This window comes from Alosa alosa, chromosome 13 (genome assembly GCF_017589495.1).
Source record: "Alosa alosa isolate M-15738 ecotype Scorff River chromosome 13, AALO_Geno_1.1, whole genome shotgun sequence".
NCBI lineage: Eukaryota > Metazoa > Chordata > Actinopteri > Clupeiformes > Clupeidae > Alosa > Alosa alosa.
This window is the reverse complement of record NC_063201.1, coordinates 29,572,455-29,590,741: the sequence shown is the minus strand read 5'-3', so window position 1 is coordinate 29,590,741 and position 18,287 is coordinate 29,572,455. Positions and strand designations below refer to the sequence as shown.

General features: G+C 45.8%; 1 protein-coding gene across 1 annotated transcript; it reads right to left on the bottom strand.

Annotated features, from left to right (window-relative positions):
• Window positions 1-4,291: 4,291 nt before the first annotated feature.
• si:dkeyp-69b9.3 (myocardin-related transcription factor A) lies at window positions 4,292-16,358 on the bottom strand. Its single transcript, XM_048261945.1, is given in 17 exon segments — window positions 4,292-4,598; window positions 4,600-4,810; window positions 4,995-5,049; window positions 5,329-5,466; window positions 5,762-5,860; window positions 6,452-6,813; window positions 6,816-6,909; window positions 7,119-7,260; window positions 7,492-7,796; window positions 8,030-8,170; window positions 8,337-8,550; window positions 10,130-10,316; window positions 10,667-10,829; window positions 10,991-11,046; window positions 11,151-11,207; window positions 14,485-14,666; window positions 16,004-16,358. Coding segments are annotated over 16 exon segments (2,496 nt in total). The 5' UTR covers window positions 14,540-14,666; window positions 16,004-16,358; the 3' UTR covers window positions 4,292-4,381.
• Window positions 16,359-18,287: the final 1,929 nt, after the last annotated feature.

Genomic DNA, 18,287 nt, shown 5'->3' with positions numbered 1-18,287 from the left:
CACACCAATGGCAGTCTGGCACCATCCATCACACAAAACCACACACCTCAAAAACAGCTTGGCCTTCATTTATAAATGGCAAGAAGAAAAAGGTCATTTTAAACATCTAACACATGTGATACATTGATTCAAATTTTTCTTTTGGACAAGATTGGAAAAACAGTTCTTCAGAGAACCGTCATGTGATTGATCAGCTGACTTTAACATGACCTGTCTTGAAATAATCAATGAAATTGCATGTCACTCATTTTGATTGATGCACCTTTGTGAACTTCTCCAATGAACACCTGATTGATTAAAGATTTTTTTAAAGAATATATGTATCCATATATAACTGTCTGTTAAGGGCTGGCTGTATCACCCCAGTGTCCTACCACTCCCTACTGTAGGCTAAAGCAGTATGACGGATCGATCGGATCAGCTGATGTGTAATGCCTCTGTAAAAATATTCTCAGGTTGGACGTCACTCATGGATAGAGGTGGGACAAGACAATTGACTTTGACGTGATGTATTCATTAGTGCAATAGCCTAGGCTACTACTCAAAATGCAGAGAAAATAACCTGCTTGGGAAGACATAAACGCAAACATACCTAATACTATGAGGTAGCCTAGATGATTGGTTTAGATAGCCTTCTTCCTTAGTAGGTTGATCAAAATATTTGAGGGCATGAGGTTGCAACACACCCTGACCAAACCAATAAACAATGTTTGTTTGGTCAGAGCAGATCTGTGAAAGCAATTTTCCTACAATTCCTACAGGTAAGCGACCCTTGGTGATTTAAACCCTCTCTGAGCACATTCTGGTCATTTTACCACATGGCGATATTGACGTTTGCTAGTTTAGATCGGCTAAATCCGTCGTGTGTGCAGTGGCACTGAAGCCAAAGCAATTAAGCTCCCCTCAGTTTAGCTACCCAGGGGGGCAGAACCCAGTCATGCAACTCTGCTATGAACCGTGGAAATCGAATGAACCTGACCTTCTGCCGGCGATCAAAGCACGAACACGTCTCAGCAATCCCCCGCAGAGCGAGGGAGAGAGAGAGACGAGAGCAACACTGTCGTCCAGCCATTGGGCTGCTTTACATAAGAAATGTAGCTTACCTTTTCGCTCTTAATTTCCATGAAATCGTGGGAGAATGGGGTTTCAGAAGGAAGGCGAGGGAACAGCAAGATCCGCGGGACAGCAGAAGTCATTATATGGAAACTCATTAAATGCTGTTCACCCATGTCGAGCGCAGGATCTAGGCCTAGGAAAAACGCAACTAACCTCTGAATGGAGGAATGTTTGATATCTGATGAGATTCACGTTGATAGATGGTTACCAAAGTTTCTTTTTCTTTTTTTGCCCAGGAATCGTAGTTTACAAAAATGCTTTAGTCTACAGTTTCCTATTTTACTGACCACAAATGACCTTGGCCCACTGTTTTTTCAAGGCACAGACGTCTATAGCTATTGTTTTTTTTAGTCTGGCAGAGTGAAACAAAAATGATGAGAAATCTCTCAGATCATCCTAAGAGCTGTGAAATAATCACCTGGCCTACAGCAGCTGAGGCACACAAGCCTGCAAACATTTTAAGGCCCTTGCAGACTCAAACCAACCTAGACACAGGGGGCTGGGATGACTTATGAAGACATATGTAAACAGTATTTATTACACTGATCTAATATTTAACATGCCAGTGAGCATACATTTTTCAAAGAGGGATGTATAAAAAAAATGAGGGCAATATATCATTAATGGGGTATCACTTGTAACCAGTAATAAAAGCTCTATTTAAACAGTCATGTATGAAGTGTGTTGTTTCTCCAGGCTATACCCCTACAGAGGGTGTGCGCATCTACTCAAGTGAAAATGCATAGGCCTACAAAAATATAATTGCTTCTCTGAGCGTGGTTTTCTAGCAATAATGACTAAATTCACTGTAATCCAGTGTATTAAATTATTCATTTATGTGATAAACTTGATACGGCACAGCTATATAAATATGTATATGAAATATATGTCAAACTGCAAGTGCGACTGTGGAATGGCTTTGAAATGCAATATGTACTGATTGTTTGTGAACTCATTGAAGCATCTGAAATGTAAATCCAAAACAATTATTTTATTTCTTTATTCTCTTACTTACTGAGGGCACAATCATTTTCTTATTGACAATGAACTTAGATGCATGATATACCAGTATGTTATAACATATCACATCAGAGTGTTTGGGAAAAATCAATTAAGACTTTAATTTGTTTTGGAAACATACAATTTCAACAGGAGATTAGTCCAATGCTTTAATAAATTACTTAATAAATAATCCAATGGGTAAATTGAGAACACCTGGAAGTATACACTTTTTTTCTTGGATTTTTAGAGCAGTCAGATTTTAAAGAGGCGAAACATTTAATAAATACAGACACTTAGATTCTCCAGTGTCTCATTGCATTCTAAGTGAGGACAACATTTCTGATTATCAGACATATTATCCCTATTAGCACTGAATTAAATCACAACAATTGAACTCACAATTGCTGTGCTACAAAACATATATTAACGATAAGGAAGGCGTTCTCCCTCTCTGTTAACCACTTTGGACATTCTGGCAAATAAAACCTACTGTGTGGTTTTGCCCAGTGGATGTGCCCTTCACATTAGCGTATTGCACATGTAAGCATTGTGTTGTCCCGGCTACTTTAGGGACAAAGGCATTAAAGGCATAAGCAGTCATTCAGAGAGGATCGTGACATTTGTGCGGTCCCATCACAGTGTAATCAAGTTTGGCAGAGGATGTCTCCCCAAATAAGGCCAGGTCTTTGTTTGTTGTGTTCAGCTCAGACATTCTGTAAACAGAGTCATACAGCCCCATTGTTGGCGGCAGAGTTTGCACTTCCGACACAGCCTCAGGGAGGACAAATTCAACACAGACACAGGAACCTGTCTGATTAAAGAAACATCAGACATTCGAGCAAAACTGTAAGTTATTTATGTTAGCATTAACCATTAGCGGTCTTCAGTGCTGTGCGGCCCCTTGGGTGGTACTGGGGTTAAGTATTATACTTCAATTGTCCGTCTGCTCTGGGGGAACATCTCTGCCAATACAGTTTCTTGGTTCAGGAGGACATCTCCAGTCGCAGTTAAATAACAGTTTTTGTGAGAAAAAAAGCAGTGTGCTGTTCCCAGTGCACAGCTGATTATGAGCCTTTCACTGAGCACCTGGGGAGTATGCATCACTGCCAGTGTCTCACAGTACCTGACTAAGACCATACAATAGGAAACATGGAAAGAAAAACGTACTCTCTTTTGAACTGACAAACTGTACATGCTAACGGCTATTCACAGACGTGGTACGCTTCCACAGACAAGTGCATTTGGGTGCATAGGCACCTGGATATAGTGTGTGGAAAATGCATGCGCAGTATGGTGAACATTATTCGGCTGAACACACTAATGCACATACACTGACACACACTCAGTTACACACATTTAAACACACACACACACAAACACACATACAGGAGCAGCTCAATGTAGCACACACACACAGGGAGCGCTTCTGCTTCCCTGCCAGAACACACAGTGTGTAGAAAGCATCTGCTGGCACAGCCTCCCGCCTCCTGCCGACTGTTCGTCTGGCACTCGGGCGATGAGACTGTCCGCAGGCAACCCGCATATTTTTCTTTTTTGTTTAATTTGTTTTTTTTTTTCATTGTCTTTTTTCTCTTCATGTTGTTTTGTATTACAACACACATTTGTTTGAAATCCAGGCGCATCACAAATGCGCTTGTATTCTATATACAGAATGTGTATGCTTGTGTGATTCTGTCTTTGTATGAGTCACCAAAGCAGCTCTCTCTCTCTCTCTCTCTCTCTCTCTCTCTCTTTCTTTCTTTCTGTTTTGTCACTCATTCTATCTCTCAGCAGTGTCTGTCTCTCGACATTGCGTGGAACACAGGCCTGCTGTCAATGCCTCTCTATAATGATCTGTTTGGTCACATCAGTTGACAGTAATGGATGCATGGGTGGGTAGAAGGATGCTTGGATGGAGGGGTGCATCCGTGGAACAATGTGTGTTTTCACCTGTCGTATGGGGCTTTGAGACGAAGGTGACACCCAAGCACACATCCAGTTACATACACACTCACTCACACAGGGACTCAGCAAGACAAACAAACACACACATACACACACACACACACACATACCCATACTGTACATACACACAAACACAGAGAGGCTAAACACCTCCTTCACCACACACACACACATACAGAGAAGCTATACACCTCCTTCACCACACACACACACACATACACGGAGAGGCTATAGACCTCCTTCACCACACACACACATACATACACACACACATACACAGAGAGGCTATAGACCTCCTTCACCACTGCTCTACCATCAGATCCAGGACCCGGTTTACGTTCAGATCTGAATCGAGGCCGAAGTCCGACTCGAGGAAGGGTGCCCTGGGAGGGGTGAGAGGTCGGAAGCCAGACGTCAGCGACTCCAGCCAGTCGGCGGGGTCAAAGGTGGCGACCTCACGCCTCTTCCTGGAGTTTGCGCTGGGGGGGGGTGTGGTGCAGATGGGGGGAGGTGGTGGGGGTGGGGGCCACGGGAGCGAGGAGCAGGGTGTTGGACGGAGACGGAGGCAGCTCCAGCAGGAGGGAGGAGCATAGAGGGGACGACAGGAAGTTGTCATCCTTACAATGGCTCTGAGCAGCCTGTGATTGGTCAGAAGGCGGCGGCAGTGGGGAGGATCTGGCGAGGACGTTGACAGGTGATTGGATCTCAGTAACAGGGGAGGCATCACCTGAAAACAGCATAAGGAGGATCGTATAAAGTGGTAGGGCTGATGCCAAGAAAGAATTATTGATTTATTCTGCACTTTTATTTATCAAGGGACATTAGCACAATGAGTAATGACATTTTTCAAACAGGTGACAGTTTATGCATGTGAACAAAAATGCATTGCCAAACCCATATGTAAAGCTTACCTGAATGACCAATGGTCCCTTCCAAAATATCATCAATGGACTGACTAGGATCCATCTATCATAGGAAAGACAAAAACAAAATGGACCATGACACCAAAGTAAATAGTTTGAGCCTCTTACAACATAAACAATGTTAAACACAATATATTATGCTTTATGCTATTGCAATCTCCTGGAAACCCTTAGGATAGATGTTATGCATAAAATGTCTGCATACATAATCTTATACAACCTCGTAGGTACTACTTCAACAAGTGATTTGTTTTCACTATTGCTCTAATAGACGCGTGTCTGTTTGGACTTAGTGAACGGCGTGGGTCACATGAACACCTACTTCCACTCTCTGGATGGCCTCCTGAAGCTCCTCCTCCAGACTTCGAACACTGGGTGAACTTTGCACCGGGCTCGCCGTGATTTGCCTCGGCAGTTCAAAATCTTGACCAATCACATCACACGGCTGGCTGCAATACACCTATTCGTAGGCCATTAAGCACGAGACGCAGAGGTTAATCTCTGTCAACCACAGCAGCCTGAGCACCACTCCAATTTTCAAACCTTCAATTTTGATGCTTGAGAGACAATCTCCCAGAGAGACCTCAAGAAATTAAGCGTAAAACTTCTAAAGCCCTTCATCAAACATATTGGCCTCTCATTTTCCCCCACATTTTTAATCTTTGCAATCAGCTCAAGGTTAAGATATTCATTCAGCCGTTTTCCGGTGCAGATAGCGGAGTGCTAGATTGAGTGCGGTAGACTTGCTGGCGTACCTGAGGGAACAGGGCCTCTGCCGACCCATCCTGATCAGCTCTGCCTTGGCTGCATCCAGGCTCCTGTTGCAGAAACGGATGGAGGGAAGCTCTACAAGCCTGGAGAAAAGGGGGAGAAAGAGAGGATGTTCTCAGCTGATTAGGATTCATTTGCTCATTTTATTGACTCAGTGGTGATGAGCCAATGAAGACTAAATATTTATTTATATCTTTATCATTTTTCAGTCTGTCCACTGACTCCAAGTGGCCCTATGAGATGTGGCTGCCACCTTGAGTTGCCCATATGAGAGTTCATACACATATGGAAATGAGTACTGTATTTCAAAAACATGTTGCATGTATTTTCATTGTTTTACTTTGCTTCTCCTCAATATTATTACCATCTTTTGGAGTTTACGATGAGCAAAAGTAAACATGAAATAATGCTTCATGTAAAGAATAGCATAAAATGAGGTATCCTGAAACGACACTGCAGTGACCCTTAATGGCCATTCATTTATGGAGGTTCTGTGCATGTGAATCAGGTCATGGTAATACATGTTGTTAAATGTCTTCTGTCTTTTTATTTTGCGTTTCTGAACAAATTCACCCTGGCAGCCCTAACATATGTATGTATGTAGAGATATGTATGTTGCTGTGTGGAGGTGATGAAGCAGGTGGTCAGCAGGTGGTCAGCAGCCCTCCTCTCACCTCGCTGCCGAGCTCTCGCGTTCTCTCCCTGGGCCGGTTCCTCATCCTCTCCCTCATCTTCAGCTCCACGCTCAGCTCCGCCGCTGCCTGCTCTGACCTCCAGGGGGCAGCGCTGGGCAGCGGGGAGGACGCCTGCAGGCCAGGGCTTGAGCCTGAGGGGGGAGTGCTGGAGGCCAGGAAGCCCACGGTGGACAGGCCGGAGTCGGGCAGGCTGGCCACCACGCCTGGGGCCTGGATGTAGACGTGCCCAGGGTTGGCCGGAGGCGGCTCAGGGGTGGGGTTGGCGGGACTGCTGCTGCTGCTGCTGCTGCTGCCAGAGTCCAGGGTGGGGGTGAGCTGGCAGGGGGCAGGGGGCAGGGGAGGGGCGGCTGGAAGTGGCGCAGGCGCTCCAGCAGCGCAGGCTTGGTGCCGGACACGGGCAGGCCGCGCTTACGCAGGTGCTGCCGCAGCTCAGATACCTGAGAGAGAGACAGAGAAAGACAGAGGGGGTGGAGAGATGGAGAGAGAAAGAAGAGAAAAGGAGGGAGGGAGGGAGAGACAGAGAGAGAGGGCGGGGAAACGATGAGTGTTTTCATCTTCAACTCAAACAAGAAGTCCAAAAGAAGCCGGTGGCTCCTGGCTGGAAAGATATCAAAAGGTAAAGAGTAGAAAGTTGAAAGGGCCTTACTGTGAGGTCATCCAAATTAGGAGGGAGTAGCCCAGGCTTCTGAGGGGGACTTGTGTCCACAGGCGCTGAGGTTTTCGGCGGGGAAGCAGAGGGCTGAGTCTGCTGTGGAGCACCAGAAAGCCTCACCAGCTGGCTGTCGCCACTGAGAGAGGGAGGGAGAGAGAGAGAGAGAGAGGGATCAAAGATAAAGGGCAACAACTTTAAAAACTGCACAAACATCAAATGAATGTTTTCCCCTTGTGATCAAAACAGAGCCGCAAACAGAAAATGTGCCATAAATGCAAGCCTCGTGGAGCGTGATTTACAGTAAGTGAGGTGAGAGCAGGCAAGGCTTGAACACGTTTTGCACATATTTTTTTTTTGTTCAAGTTACCTGGTTGCCACGGTGAGCCGCTGCTGTTGGTTGAGAATCTGGAGCTGGAGGAACACCTGCTGTTGCTGCAGGAGGTGCGAGTAGGTGGGGTCGACGGGCTGGGCGGGGGCAGCGTTCTTCTGGGCGGAGTTGCTGGCCGAGCTGCTGCCCGCCCCTGCCCGCTGGTCTGGGGGAATGTACTGGTGGTATTTCAGCTCCCTCATCTTGGGCTTGGAGTCGCGTGCCTTCCGGGGCCGAGGGGGTCTGGTGGAAGCGAGGGATGAGCCCGGCGTGGAATGAGCAGGGGGGATGGGCTGGGAGGCTGTCTGAGCGAGAGAATTGAAGTGGGCGAGGAAGAGGGAGAGAAAGATGGAAGAGAGGAAAAACAGCAGCCAATTAACTTTAATTTATGCAGCCGAATATATTTGGGCATTTGGATTTGAGTGTGCTTTGAGACGTGTGTGTGTGTGTGTGTGTGTGTGTGTGTGTGTATGTAATAATGCATTTGGTAGTGTATATGTGCAGTATGTGTGTGTGTGTTTGTGATGTTTAAACATACCTTTGGCAGCAATGGTGTGGTCTGAGAGGTCATATATATTCCCTTCGATCTCCCAGTCGTTGCCATGGAGTTTGTCTCACCCACAGTCATGGTCATTGGCTGGTTGATGCTCTCGGTTGCCGGGAGCAACGCCAAGCTGCACTGCAAAAAGAATTTCAAAGAGAGTCTTAAAACACACAAACCAAGTAGGCGCTCTCTAATATGCATTCAGTGAATGTGCTGCCAAGCGATTATGAAAGAAAAAAGCATCGGAATGCATGTCACCACATCAATTATAGAAACGAATTGACGAATTGCTGTCCTCTACCTGACTTGGGCTGGGGTTCATGGGCGTGTTCACAGGCGAAAGGTCACTCAGTGACTGATCACTGGCCAGCCCCGGCGACAGGGAAAATGCGGGGGATTGGTGCATCCCGAGTTGCTCAGGAGACGAGGAAGTGGAGGAGCAGGAGCAGGAGATGTCATCTTCGAAGACGTCCGAGGCCACGGGGAAGGAGAGCGAAGCTATGAGGGGGGACAGACAGGTCATCAATCACATGAGTCAGTACTAGCACACTGTATGATGCACAAGATGGAGCACTGAGGTGAGAAGGTGGCTTGTGTAATGGGTGGCTCTGAGGACAAGCTGGGTCAACTTTAGTTCAATATATCTGTTGAATGATATATTTGGCTTTGGTGTATTGATAGCACTAATAGTGTGTAAGGTCGTTATTGTCAGGATGCTGCAGGCCGAGGAGGGACTAGCCTTGATGAGTAAAACTGCCCTGTGCTCATGGGTATGACTATGAGGTGGAGTTTTCTCCACTGTGTGACACTGTGAAACATACATGGTGCATGCTATCACATGGATGAACAGTACTCTGGAAGTTCATCCCATGGCCTTGAGCTAGTGTCTTTCTTGGTGGGTTATATGTGTTGAATATGCATTAGTAGTTATCATACAGTACCTGGCAAGTGTTTATTGCAACAGTTAGATTTGTACAGTGTACAGGTGTTGGGTGTGGCATTGTTTTGTTGTGTTGCGTTGCATTGTGTTATGTTGCGTTGCGTTATGATCCATTATGTTGTGTTGTGATGCATTGTGCTGCATCCCATTGTGTTGTGCTGCAGTGTCATGTTTTGCATTGTGTTGTGTTGGGTTGTGTTGCAGTGTCATGCACTGCCTTGTGTTGTGTTGCAGTGTCATGCATTGCGTTGCGTTGTGTTGTGTTGCAGTGTCATGCATTGTGTTGTGTTGTGTTGTGTTGTGTGTTGCGCTGTGATGCATTGTGTTGTGTTGCGCTGTGATGCATTGCGTTGCGTTTTGCCTGTGCTGTGTGGTGGGATGTGGGGATGTGAGTGGTGTGGCGTTGTGCTGTGCTGTGTGGTGCAGTGGGGATGTGAGTGGCATTGTGTTGTGCTGTGCTGTGCTGTGGGATGTGGGGATGCAAGTGGGGATGTGAGTGGTGTGTTGTGCTGTGCTGTGCTGTGTGTGGTGCAGTGGGGATGTAATTGGCATTGTGTGTTGTGCTGTGCTGTGCTGTGCTGTGTGGTGCAGTGGGGATGTGAGTGGCATTGTGTTGTGCTGTGCTGTGCTGTGTGCTGTTGTGCTGTGCAGAGTAGGGGATGTAACGGCCAAATGTTGTGCTGCTGTGCTGTGTGTGCTGGATGTGAGTAGCATAATGTTGTGCTGTGCTTTGCTGTGGTGCACAGTAAGGGATGTGGAGCGGCATTGTGTTGTGCTGTGCTGTGCTGTGTGGTGCAGTGGGGATGTGAGTGGCATTGTGTTGTGCTGTGCTGTGCTGTGTGGTGCAGTGGGGATGTGAGTGGCATTGTGTTGTGCTGTGCTGTGCTGTGTGGTGCAGTGGGGATGTGAGTGGCATTGTGTTGTGCTGTGCTGTGCTGTGTGGTGCAGTGGGGATGTGAGTGGCATTGTGTTGTGCTGTGCTGTGCTGTGCTGTGCTGTGTGGTGCAGTGGGGATGTGAGTGGTGTTGTGTTGTGCTGTGCTGTGCTGTGCTGTGTGGTGCAGTGGGGATGTGAGTGGCATTGTGTTGTGCTGTGCTGTGCTGTGTGGTGCAGTGGGGATGTGAGTGGCATTGTGTTGTGCTGCTGTGCTGTACTGTGCAGTGGGGATGTAGTGCAGTGAGGATGCTGACTGTTCTCCAGAGGGGCAGGATGTTTCTTGCTTGCTGTGTGAGGAGCTCCAGGGGGCTGTGGCGAAGCGGAATCTTCTCAGGCAGGTCATCAGCCAGCGGAATCTTCTCTTGGCATCCTGAGCCCTTGTGCCTGAGCCCCCTGCGTCCGGGTCTGTGGGGGAAGAAGCGTGATGGGGGGACAGGGATTAGACCAGGGGGACATGGAGGCGGGAGAGAGGAAAGTGAAATGAAATGAAATAATTGTCATTGCTGGAAAGGACTGAAAATTGAAAGCCTACTTTTACCTACATGTACATTGTTGTTGCTTCAGACATGAATGCAGAACATGAGATAGTATATAGCACAGAGGATTTCACACACTCCAACCATTTGACACACACTCCGATTGTTACAGGTTATGGGCTGTGTGTCAAACGAGACTTGGTTGAGAGGTTGATGGTTGAGAAGTTAGCATGTTAGATAAAATATCTGAGGGAAAGGCCATTTGTCAAGATTAAATGCCAGTTGGTGGTATTTGAAAATAGCAGACTGTCAGGGAAGAAGATACATGAATACTGGGTATAACTGGAGGCTCTCTGCTCCAGGGTGAAGCATCACCTTGTGCAGTTTCTGCAGTATGACCACTAGGGGGCATCTTCTGAGTGGCGCCATCGTCTGTTTGACACTGAATCAGGAAACAGCAGGTAAAACGTACAATAGCAGCAAGTCTCTCATCTCAGGCACATACCCATACCCACCCACACAGACACACACATACACACACACTTGCTAAAGAATCTTAAGGAATCACGCTTATCCATTCATTGATTGACATACAGTACGTACCACAGCTTCATTCGCATCCTTCAGCCCTGGCTTAGGTGGGCAAGAACCTTTCAGTCCTGAAGAATGAAATAGAGAAATATCAGTTCATGTGTCACTGTCATGTGGTGTAGTTTTATCCTTATGACAAATGACTAATGCTAGTGCTGTTATGTCCACACACCAGAATCAGCGTTGATCTCATTTTGCTGTCTTCGATTCTGAATTCTCAACTGCAAAACTGAAAAGCACAAGAACAGGATTTAAGCTCCTTCAGATTAATTTAACCTAGCCCATAAATATTCAATGCAAATCACATGAGATGTCAGTGACATTCGGACGTCTTTCGGTGGCATACGATCTGATTCCGTGTTGCACCAGCCGTATCAAGGATTTCAATGGGGCGCCTCCCCATAAATTCATGCGTCAGTGGAGATGTACCAGTAGACATGCAGATATCTGCACGGTCATATGTGCACAATCCCCAAACACTCATTCGCCCTCTCCCTCCCTCCCTCCCTCCCCTCTGACAGCCAGAAGAATTCCATGGCATCAGGTGGAACCATAGCGCCTGATGTAAAGTATCAGGGCTCTGCTCCTCACTGCTGAGTTTTGAGATCTGAGAGTGAGTGAGAGGGAGGAAAGAGAGGAGGGAGAGTGGAGGGTAACTATTTATCCATCAGTATGTCTATTTTTGTCATCCTCCATCCCCCCTCCAGCTGTCCCGCTCTCTCTTTCCCTCTCTCTAGCTCACCCCCCAAAACACACACTCACTCTCACACACACACTCACACACTGCTTCTCTGTCAAGCCTGCTAAGTAAATTCTTCCTCTCTTTCTCTCTATCAGCTGATCTCAGCCAGGAAAAGAGAACATCTTGCCCCAAGTGCAGCTGGCGGTGGAGCCGGCGCCTGTTGCCAGCTGCCGCGCTAAACGGACTCCTCCAGGTGCAGATAAGGAGTCTGGCTGTCTGATAGGCCTTTCCTTCAAATGAGTCAAAGAGCCATTCTCAAAACTGACAGTAAACCCTGCTGGAGTCTGCTGAAGTCACATGTTGATGTCCAGAGCTGTGTAGTCCTGGTATTATTTATTGTTAACTTATGGCCCAACATTTTTCACTGCTTTGAGAGTTCTAGAGTATTGTCTGGCAAGGAGACCATTCCCTTTCTTTTCTTAGGAAATAGGGGAAAAGGGTTACCAATGTGCCAGTCTGACGAAGCAATGAAATGAAAAGAATGATGAAATGTTAATGTAAAGAACATGTTTCCGAAAAATCACCCAATTTTTCACTGTTTCACTGTTATTTAATGTGTACTTCACTTATACCCAGTTTGAGTTCCTTGTTTCAGTTATATGCCAGAAATCTCCTGTCATCACTATGAATTGAACACCTAGGCCTAATGAAAGCCAATGCTCTGTCACCTTTCATTAGGAAGAGAATATGCAATCATTCTAACACAGGTTATCTTCCCTTTCTACAAAGAAAATGAGGAAAGACGAACAACTCACTGCAGAGAAAATTGACCTGGGAAAGACGTGATGGAATTTGTTTTGGGGCTTTTAAGCTTTAAGGAGGAAATGTTTCCTCTCATATGCACTTTCACAAATTGCAAACAGGTTAGTTAGCCAATATGGCTTTAATATGACTTGTCGTCTGATGTGTTTTTTTTGCAGGCAAATGATGAGTTGTGATCTCATTATACACTATAATTACCCCCCTGTCCTACCTACAGGATTCTAAAAGGATTAACAGCAGCCGATTCCTGCCTTGGCCACATTATCAGTCTCTTAAGGGAGATAAACAGCATGGCGCACCAAAAAAAAAAAAAGAAAAAGATGTTCAAAGCCGGGAGGAGCGAGTGGTAGCGCTAGCACTTAGCCTTCACTGAACGCCACAGACCGAATAACATCAGCCTGGTCATTCCCCTCCACTCTACATTCCACAGGGGACTAAACAGTGACAATCTGCTTAGCTACAGGTGCAGACCAAATGACCTCCAGAGCCCCTGTGATAATTCACATGAATTCAATATGAAGTCGGATGTTTTTGTGTTGGACACTCTAGCTTCCAGAAGGCTCTGATCATTCTAATGAGGGAACATGACAGGGCAAGGGCTGGGCCAGATAAAAGGTCGCCATGCTGGCAAGAGCGAGGCTCTAGAAGCATATCTCACGTACACTAAGCCTCGGCAAAACAACACCCAAATGGGTCTCTCTGGTCAATGGTCATTACAGCGACATTATCAACGACATTACAGTTGAACCAAACACCGATAAGGCCTCACATAGTGACACAGCACACAACATTCTGAGCCTACTAAGTAAACAAATAGAGATATTATGAGCTATGGTGTTCATTAGGCAATAACCTACAACATGTGAGCATGTGAGGAGGAAGACGGCTTAGATGGATCTCCTCCGCTATTCCTCCAACCACTACTCTCCTGGTGGTTCATTGTTTTCATTGACCAAGACCATGGAAGGTCAACACACGAGACTGGGCTCAGTGTGAATGGACAAGGGGTTTGCACAATGAGTTTTCAATGAGCACTGTGCCAAAAGTGAACGCTGGGCTGGGTGCTTGTTTGAGGGCCCTAATCAGCGATTTCTTGAGAGGTGTCGAGTAGGGAAGCACAAACTCTGACACGCTTCCAGTGCCGGTGGTAGCCCGCAGAGCCAATCTGTTTAATGTCCAGTTGTCCTTCAGAGGGGGGAGACTGTGGTCCAATGTCATTTACTAACGGTGAGTACAATAGTGAGAACCCTCACACACTACAGAACATGAGACTGTATGTCTCTCTCTCATAGGATATGTACCACCATCCTGGCAGTATACACATCAAGGAACATGTTTTCAATCAATGTAAATAGGTGTTATTTTAAGTATAAAAACAATGCTGACTGTATTGTGAAATAGGCCTTTGTATCAAAACAGTGCAACACAGATTGAAATGTAATGTCATGTAAATACAAATTTAGTTTAAAAAGGGTAGTGATCAGTAGACAACATTTTATCTGCCCTTGTGTACATGTGTAAATTTGTTTTGTTTTGGTTCATCTCGGTTCATTTTATTCTGCCTCGAGACATCAACACATTATTACAAAGGCAGAAAATATTGAGGGGGGGAAATCAACTTTTGATGAGATAATAGGCACCATGGCAAATCATGATGAGATGAGAAGTATTAAAGTTGAAAACCGAAACCAGTGTAAAATATCAGAGTGTATAGACACACTTTATATGACTGCTGGGCCTAAAGCTAATTGAGCAGCTACAATGGAAAAATACTCTGTCCTTATGAGAACTATACACAATGTCATTTTAGTGCAGTCAAATATTCAAAACAATGGCACTGTATTTCATTTAAATGAGCCATAAAACTGAATCCCTTTCTCCCTCTCTTAGCTCCTGACAATCTCCAGCTCATCAGGGACTCCCATCCAAAATGGCTGCCCTTGGCTGTTTTACAAACACCTCCTCCACCTCCTACACACACACGTGACCCTTGGGCACTTACCTGAGCGGAATTTGTTGCGAATGAGAATTGACCTCTCGGAGGCCAGCAAGGTCATGATGGTAGGATGGAGAGAAAGTGGACAGAGAGAGAGAAAGAAGGGTCGGAGAAGTGGAGAGGAGGATCCTGGCTTTTTAAATCTCCCACAGGAAGAACCCAGGAGGAATGGAACCTTGCCTCTGCCTCTGGACAAAAACAACGAGGTGGGAAGAGACAAAAACGTCAGATTCCTGCTGGTTCAGGACACTAATCATTCTTCTCACCGCAAACGGAAATTAAAGCAACACCAAATAACTTTTCCTCTGTTGCACACACTATTTGTTTATCCAGCACCAGCTTTGCAAATAACAATGTCCACAGACAAGGTAGAATATGTTGCATTATTTTTTGAAAGTACGATGTATTGCGACATCAGATGCAAGTAAAATTTGTAGTTTCTCATGTCTCATTCCATCGAACTACAGATCCGCTACCCGATCCGGCAAACTTGCGGTTATAGCCGATAGAGGGCCGCGAAGCGAATGCAGAAAGTGCCGTTCACCCTGTTACGAGTTGATGAACCACTGAAACGATTTTGGAAACATTATTTTAAGGTACAAAAAAACTCTTTGGTGTTGCTTTAAAGCTTTATGTGAACTACCGAATGAGCTATCATGGCCGCAGAGTTTGATTTTCAGCTGAACTCAAGGTAGAGAACATAAAGTTCTCCAAAGATGTATGACTGAGAACAGGGGAACACTCAGCCGTCAGCAGAGTGTAAATATTCAGTCTTTTTTCGGAATAGGGGAGACGAAGCAAAAGCCCAGCAAACACGAGTCCAAGTGCAGGAGCGCCACGCAGACCAGCCCCAAGAACGGAGCCACACACTCTACGACAGACTTCACTAATCCCCCAGAGAGCAGCTGGCACACAGACGGAGACAGAGATGCTAAAAACATAGAGAAAAGGATAGAGAGATCAAGGTACAAACACAGAGAGAGAAATACAGAGAGAGCAAGCGAGAGAGAGAGAGGGAGGGAGGGAAAGAGAGAGGGTGACTGACAGAAACAGAGGCACGGGAGTGTGCACTGTACCAAGTCCTACTGCTACCAGTGGCAAAAACAGTGTCATCCAGTGAAAGAGGAGGAAATATATTCAACTGGGCAGATTCACTCTCACACAGTCATGGGGAAAAAATTCTCTGGGCCCAAAAATGACTGATCCACAGTGTGTGCGCAGAAGATAGAGTTACCAGGGAAAATGGAGGAATAACTTCAGGGCTTTACACTTAATTATTGTACCCAGCTTTCATGAACAACCACTTCATTTCAGCATCGATCAAGATGCCCAGCTGCTCTGCATGCATAAGTAAAATCATTGAGTACAAATCACTGGGAATATCTGTCTGTCTCCGCATATGTCTATGTATAAACACACATACGTCCACACACAACACACACACACTAAGCACATATAGACATACACACAGAGAGCTCTGGAACATGGGGAAATCGTTAGAAAATAAAACAGAATAGTTACTTACAGAAGGATCCCTTAGGGACGGCAGAGTAAGTTGAAGATTAAACTGGCGAGGGAGAGAGAGACCTGACAGAGGAGGGGGAGAAAACTTCAGTCAGGCGCATTTAATCAGGAGATTTCTCTCGACAGTTTTGCAGAGATATCTATCTGCCTTCCGCGCGTTGCTTTCTTTTTTCACGCAGAAAGTTCTCCCTGAATGGTGAATTCGGGAGGAAAGGGGTTCCAAAGTTCCTTCCTCTGTCACCTCTCTCAGTATTCACCCTATCCTTCTCTCTCTCTTCTCTCTCTCTCTCTCCCTGTCGCGCTCTTGCTCCCCCCTCGTTCCCTCTTACCCCGTTGCCTCCTGGGTCATGCCAACTGTGTGAAGCTGTCAAATCAGTCCCCTGCCCCCCAACCCAACACACACACACACACACAGACATACACACACACACACACACATTCTCCCCCACACCTTCCCTGTAGCCTTTCACAGCACACCCCATAGACCCTGCACACAGACATCTGCTGGTGATTGATTGATGCTGAGATTTGGTGACTAGCAGTCCCCTCTATCTTCCACACTGTCCTTGTTATCAGCATGTGTGTGACAGGGCAGATTGCACATCCACATGCGACGTGATATTTCACAGGCGTATTTTCATTCCCTTCAACTGTGCAACAGTCTGACTTCATCCGTAATACATCATCTTACCTTTTTTCAACTTCAACTCAAAATGGAAAGCCTGATATTAATCACTATAACTGTTCGTAGTTGTTCTAATTTGGCCCTGATAAACAGGGAGAGACATGGCGATGTTTCAATGTTAGTTTGTTTTTCAGTGTGTGTATGTGGGTGAAATATTTCCATTTGACACAGGCCTATTTAACTACACTGCTCAGCACATACACATGTGTAGTATTTCAGATAGGACCATGATCCTCTCTCTCATGGCACTTTAGGACTTCATACTGTTTATAAATGTCACGCTTGGTATCCTGACTCAGTTTCCAGTTGCCCCATCACATGAGGCTTTGAGATCATTAGAACATGGATCATAATGCTTGTATTATTGTATATATGTGTACACTTGAACACATGTATGAATGCATAGGTGCCTGTCTGTGTGTGTGCGTGCCTGGGTCGGTTGGGGGAGGTAGCTGGATCGGGTGCAGTTGAAGGGAAGGGTGGTGGGGGGAAGAGAGGTCGTTACTGGGCCACCTGTTGAGTCAGTTTGACAGACAGGTCGGTGTGTGCTGCCTCAGCAGGTCGGGGGGGCTGGTGTTCGTCACAGGGTAAAAGAGACGATAGTAGGTGGGGGGGGGGGGGGGCACAGGAAGTCAGACCCCAATCATTTCATCTGGTGAGGGCACAAACATAAATATAGATGTTTTATTAAATATAGATTGGTTTAAAGTCGGAGTAACAGATGTTTGACCGGACAGGATGGGACTGACAACAACAGACATCAAAGTTGTGAGAGACCTCCCACTGCTGCAGTGTGGATTAATGCATTTCAACAACCTGTGTTCTGTTTGGTGTAGGAGTTCCTGTGCTTCATACATCAGGATGTGTGTGTGTGTGTGTTCACCTGTTTATTGCAGGATTTGGTGCTCTCTGTATGTGTGGTTGTGCCAGTGACGCCATTGAAAACTATAGGAGGAAAACTGATGTAATGCTCGTGGCCCCCCACATTCCCACACCCATTTCAGGAAACCCTTTCTGATTAGCACCTGTTACCCTCCTTCTTTCTCTCCCTTCCTGTGTCTGGCACGCACACACACACGCAGTTTTGAACAGAGCACAGATTGTTGTGTTCTCAATGGTGAAAGCATTTTACTAACTAAAAGGTTCAGGTAAAAGCAGCTCCACTATTCAGTTCTGGGTTATTCCGTGTCAAATCAGACCAAATCCAGGAAAATGGTTGCTGCACCGGTTCAGATGTTGCTCAACGTTTGTCTACCTAATATTTAGGTCTCAAAACTAAGGCCTGTAAAATAATTTTGTTAAATTCCAATGTTTTCATATATTTTTTTCACCCTGGACTTTGTAGCTTTTTTATACTCTCAGAAATACCTTATCTTGGAGGCCATGTTTGGGCATTAATATCTTGAAAAGTATTATTCCTAGTCTGTCCAACTTTGTAGGGTGGATGACAGATATGTTCTCAGTATGATAGGATGAATACAAGTTTGTACTGCATGGCCATTAGTTTTATATAAGGCTCTAGATATGGAACAAAGTGCAAAACTGGTAATGTTGAGGGTCTTCTAAACAAATCGTTTGCATGCATATGGCATCAATCATT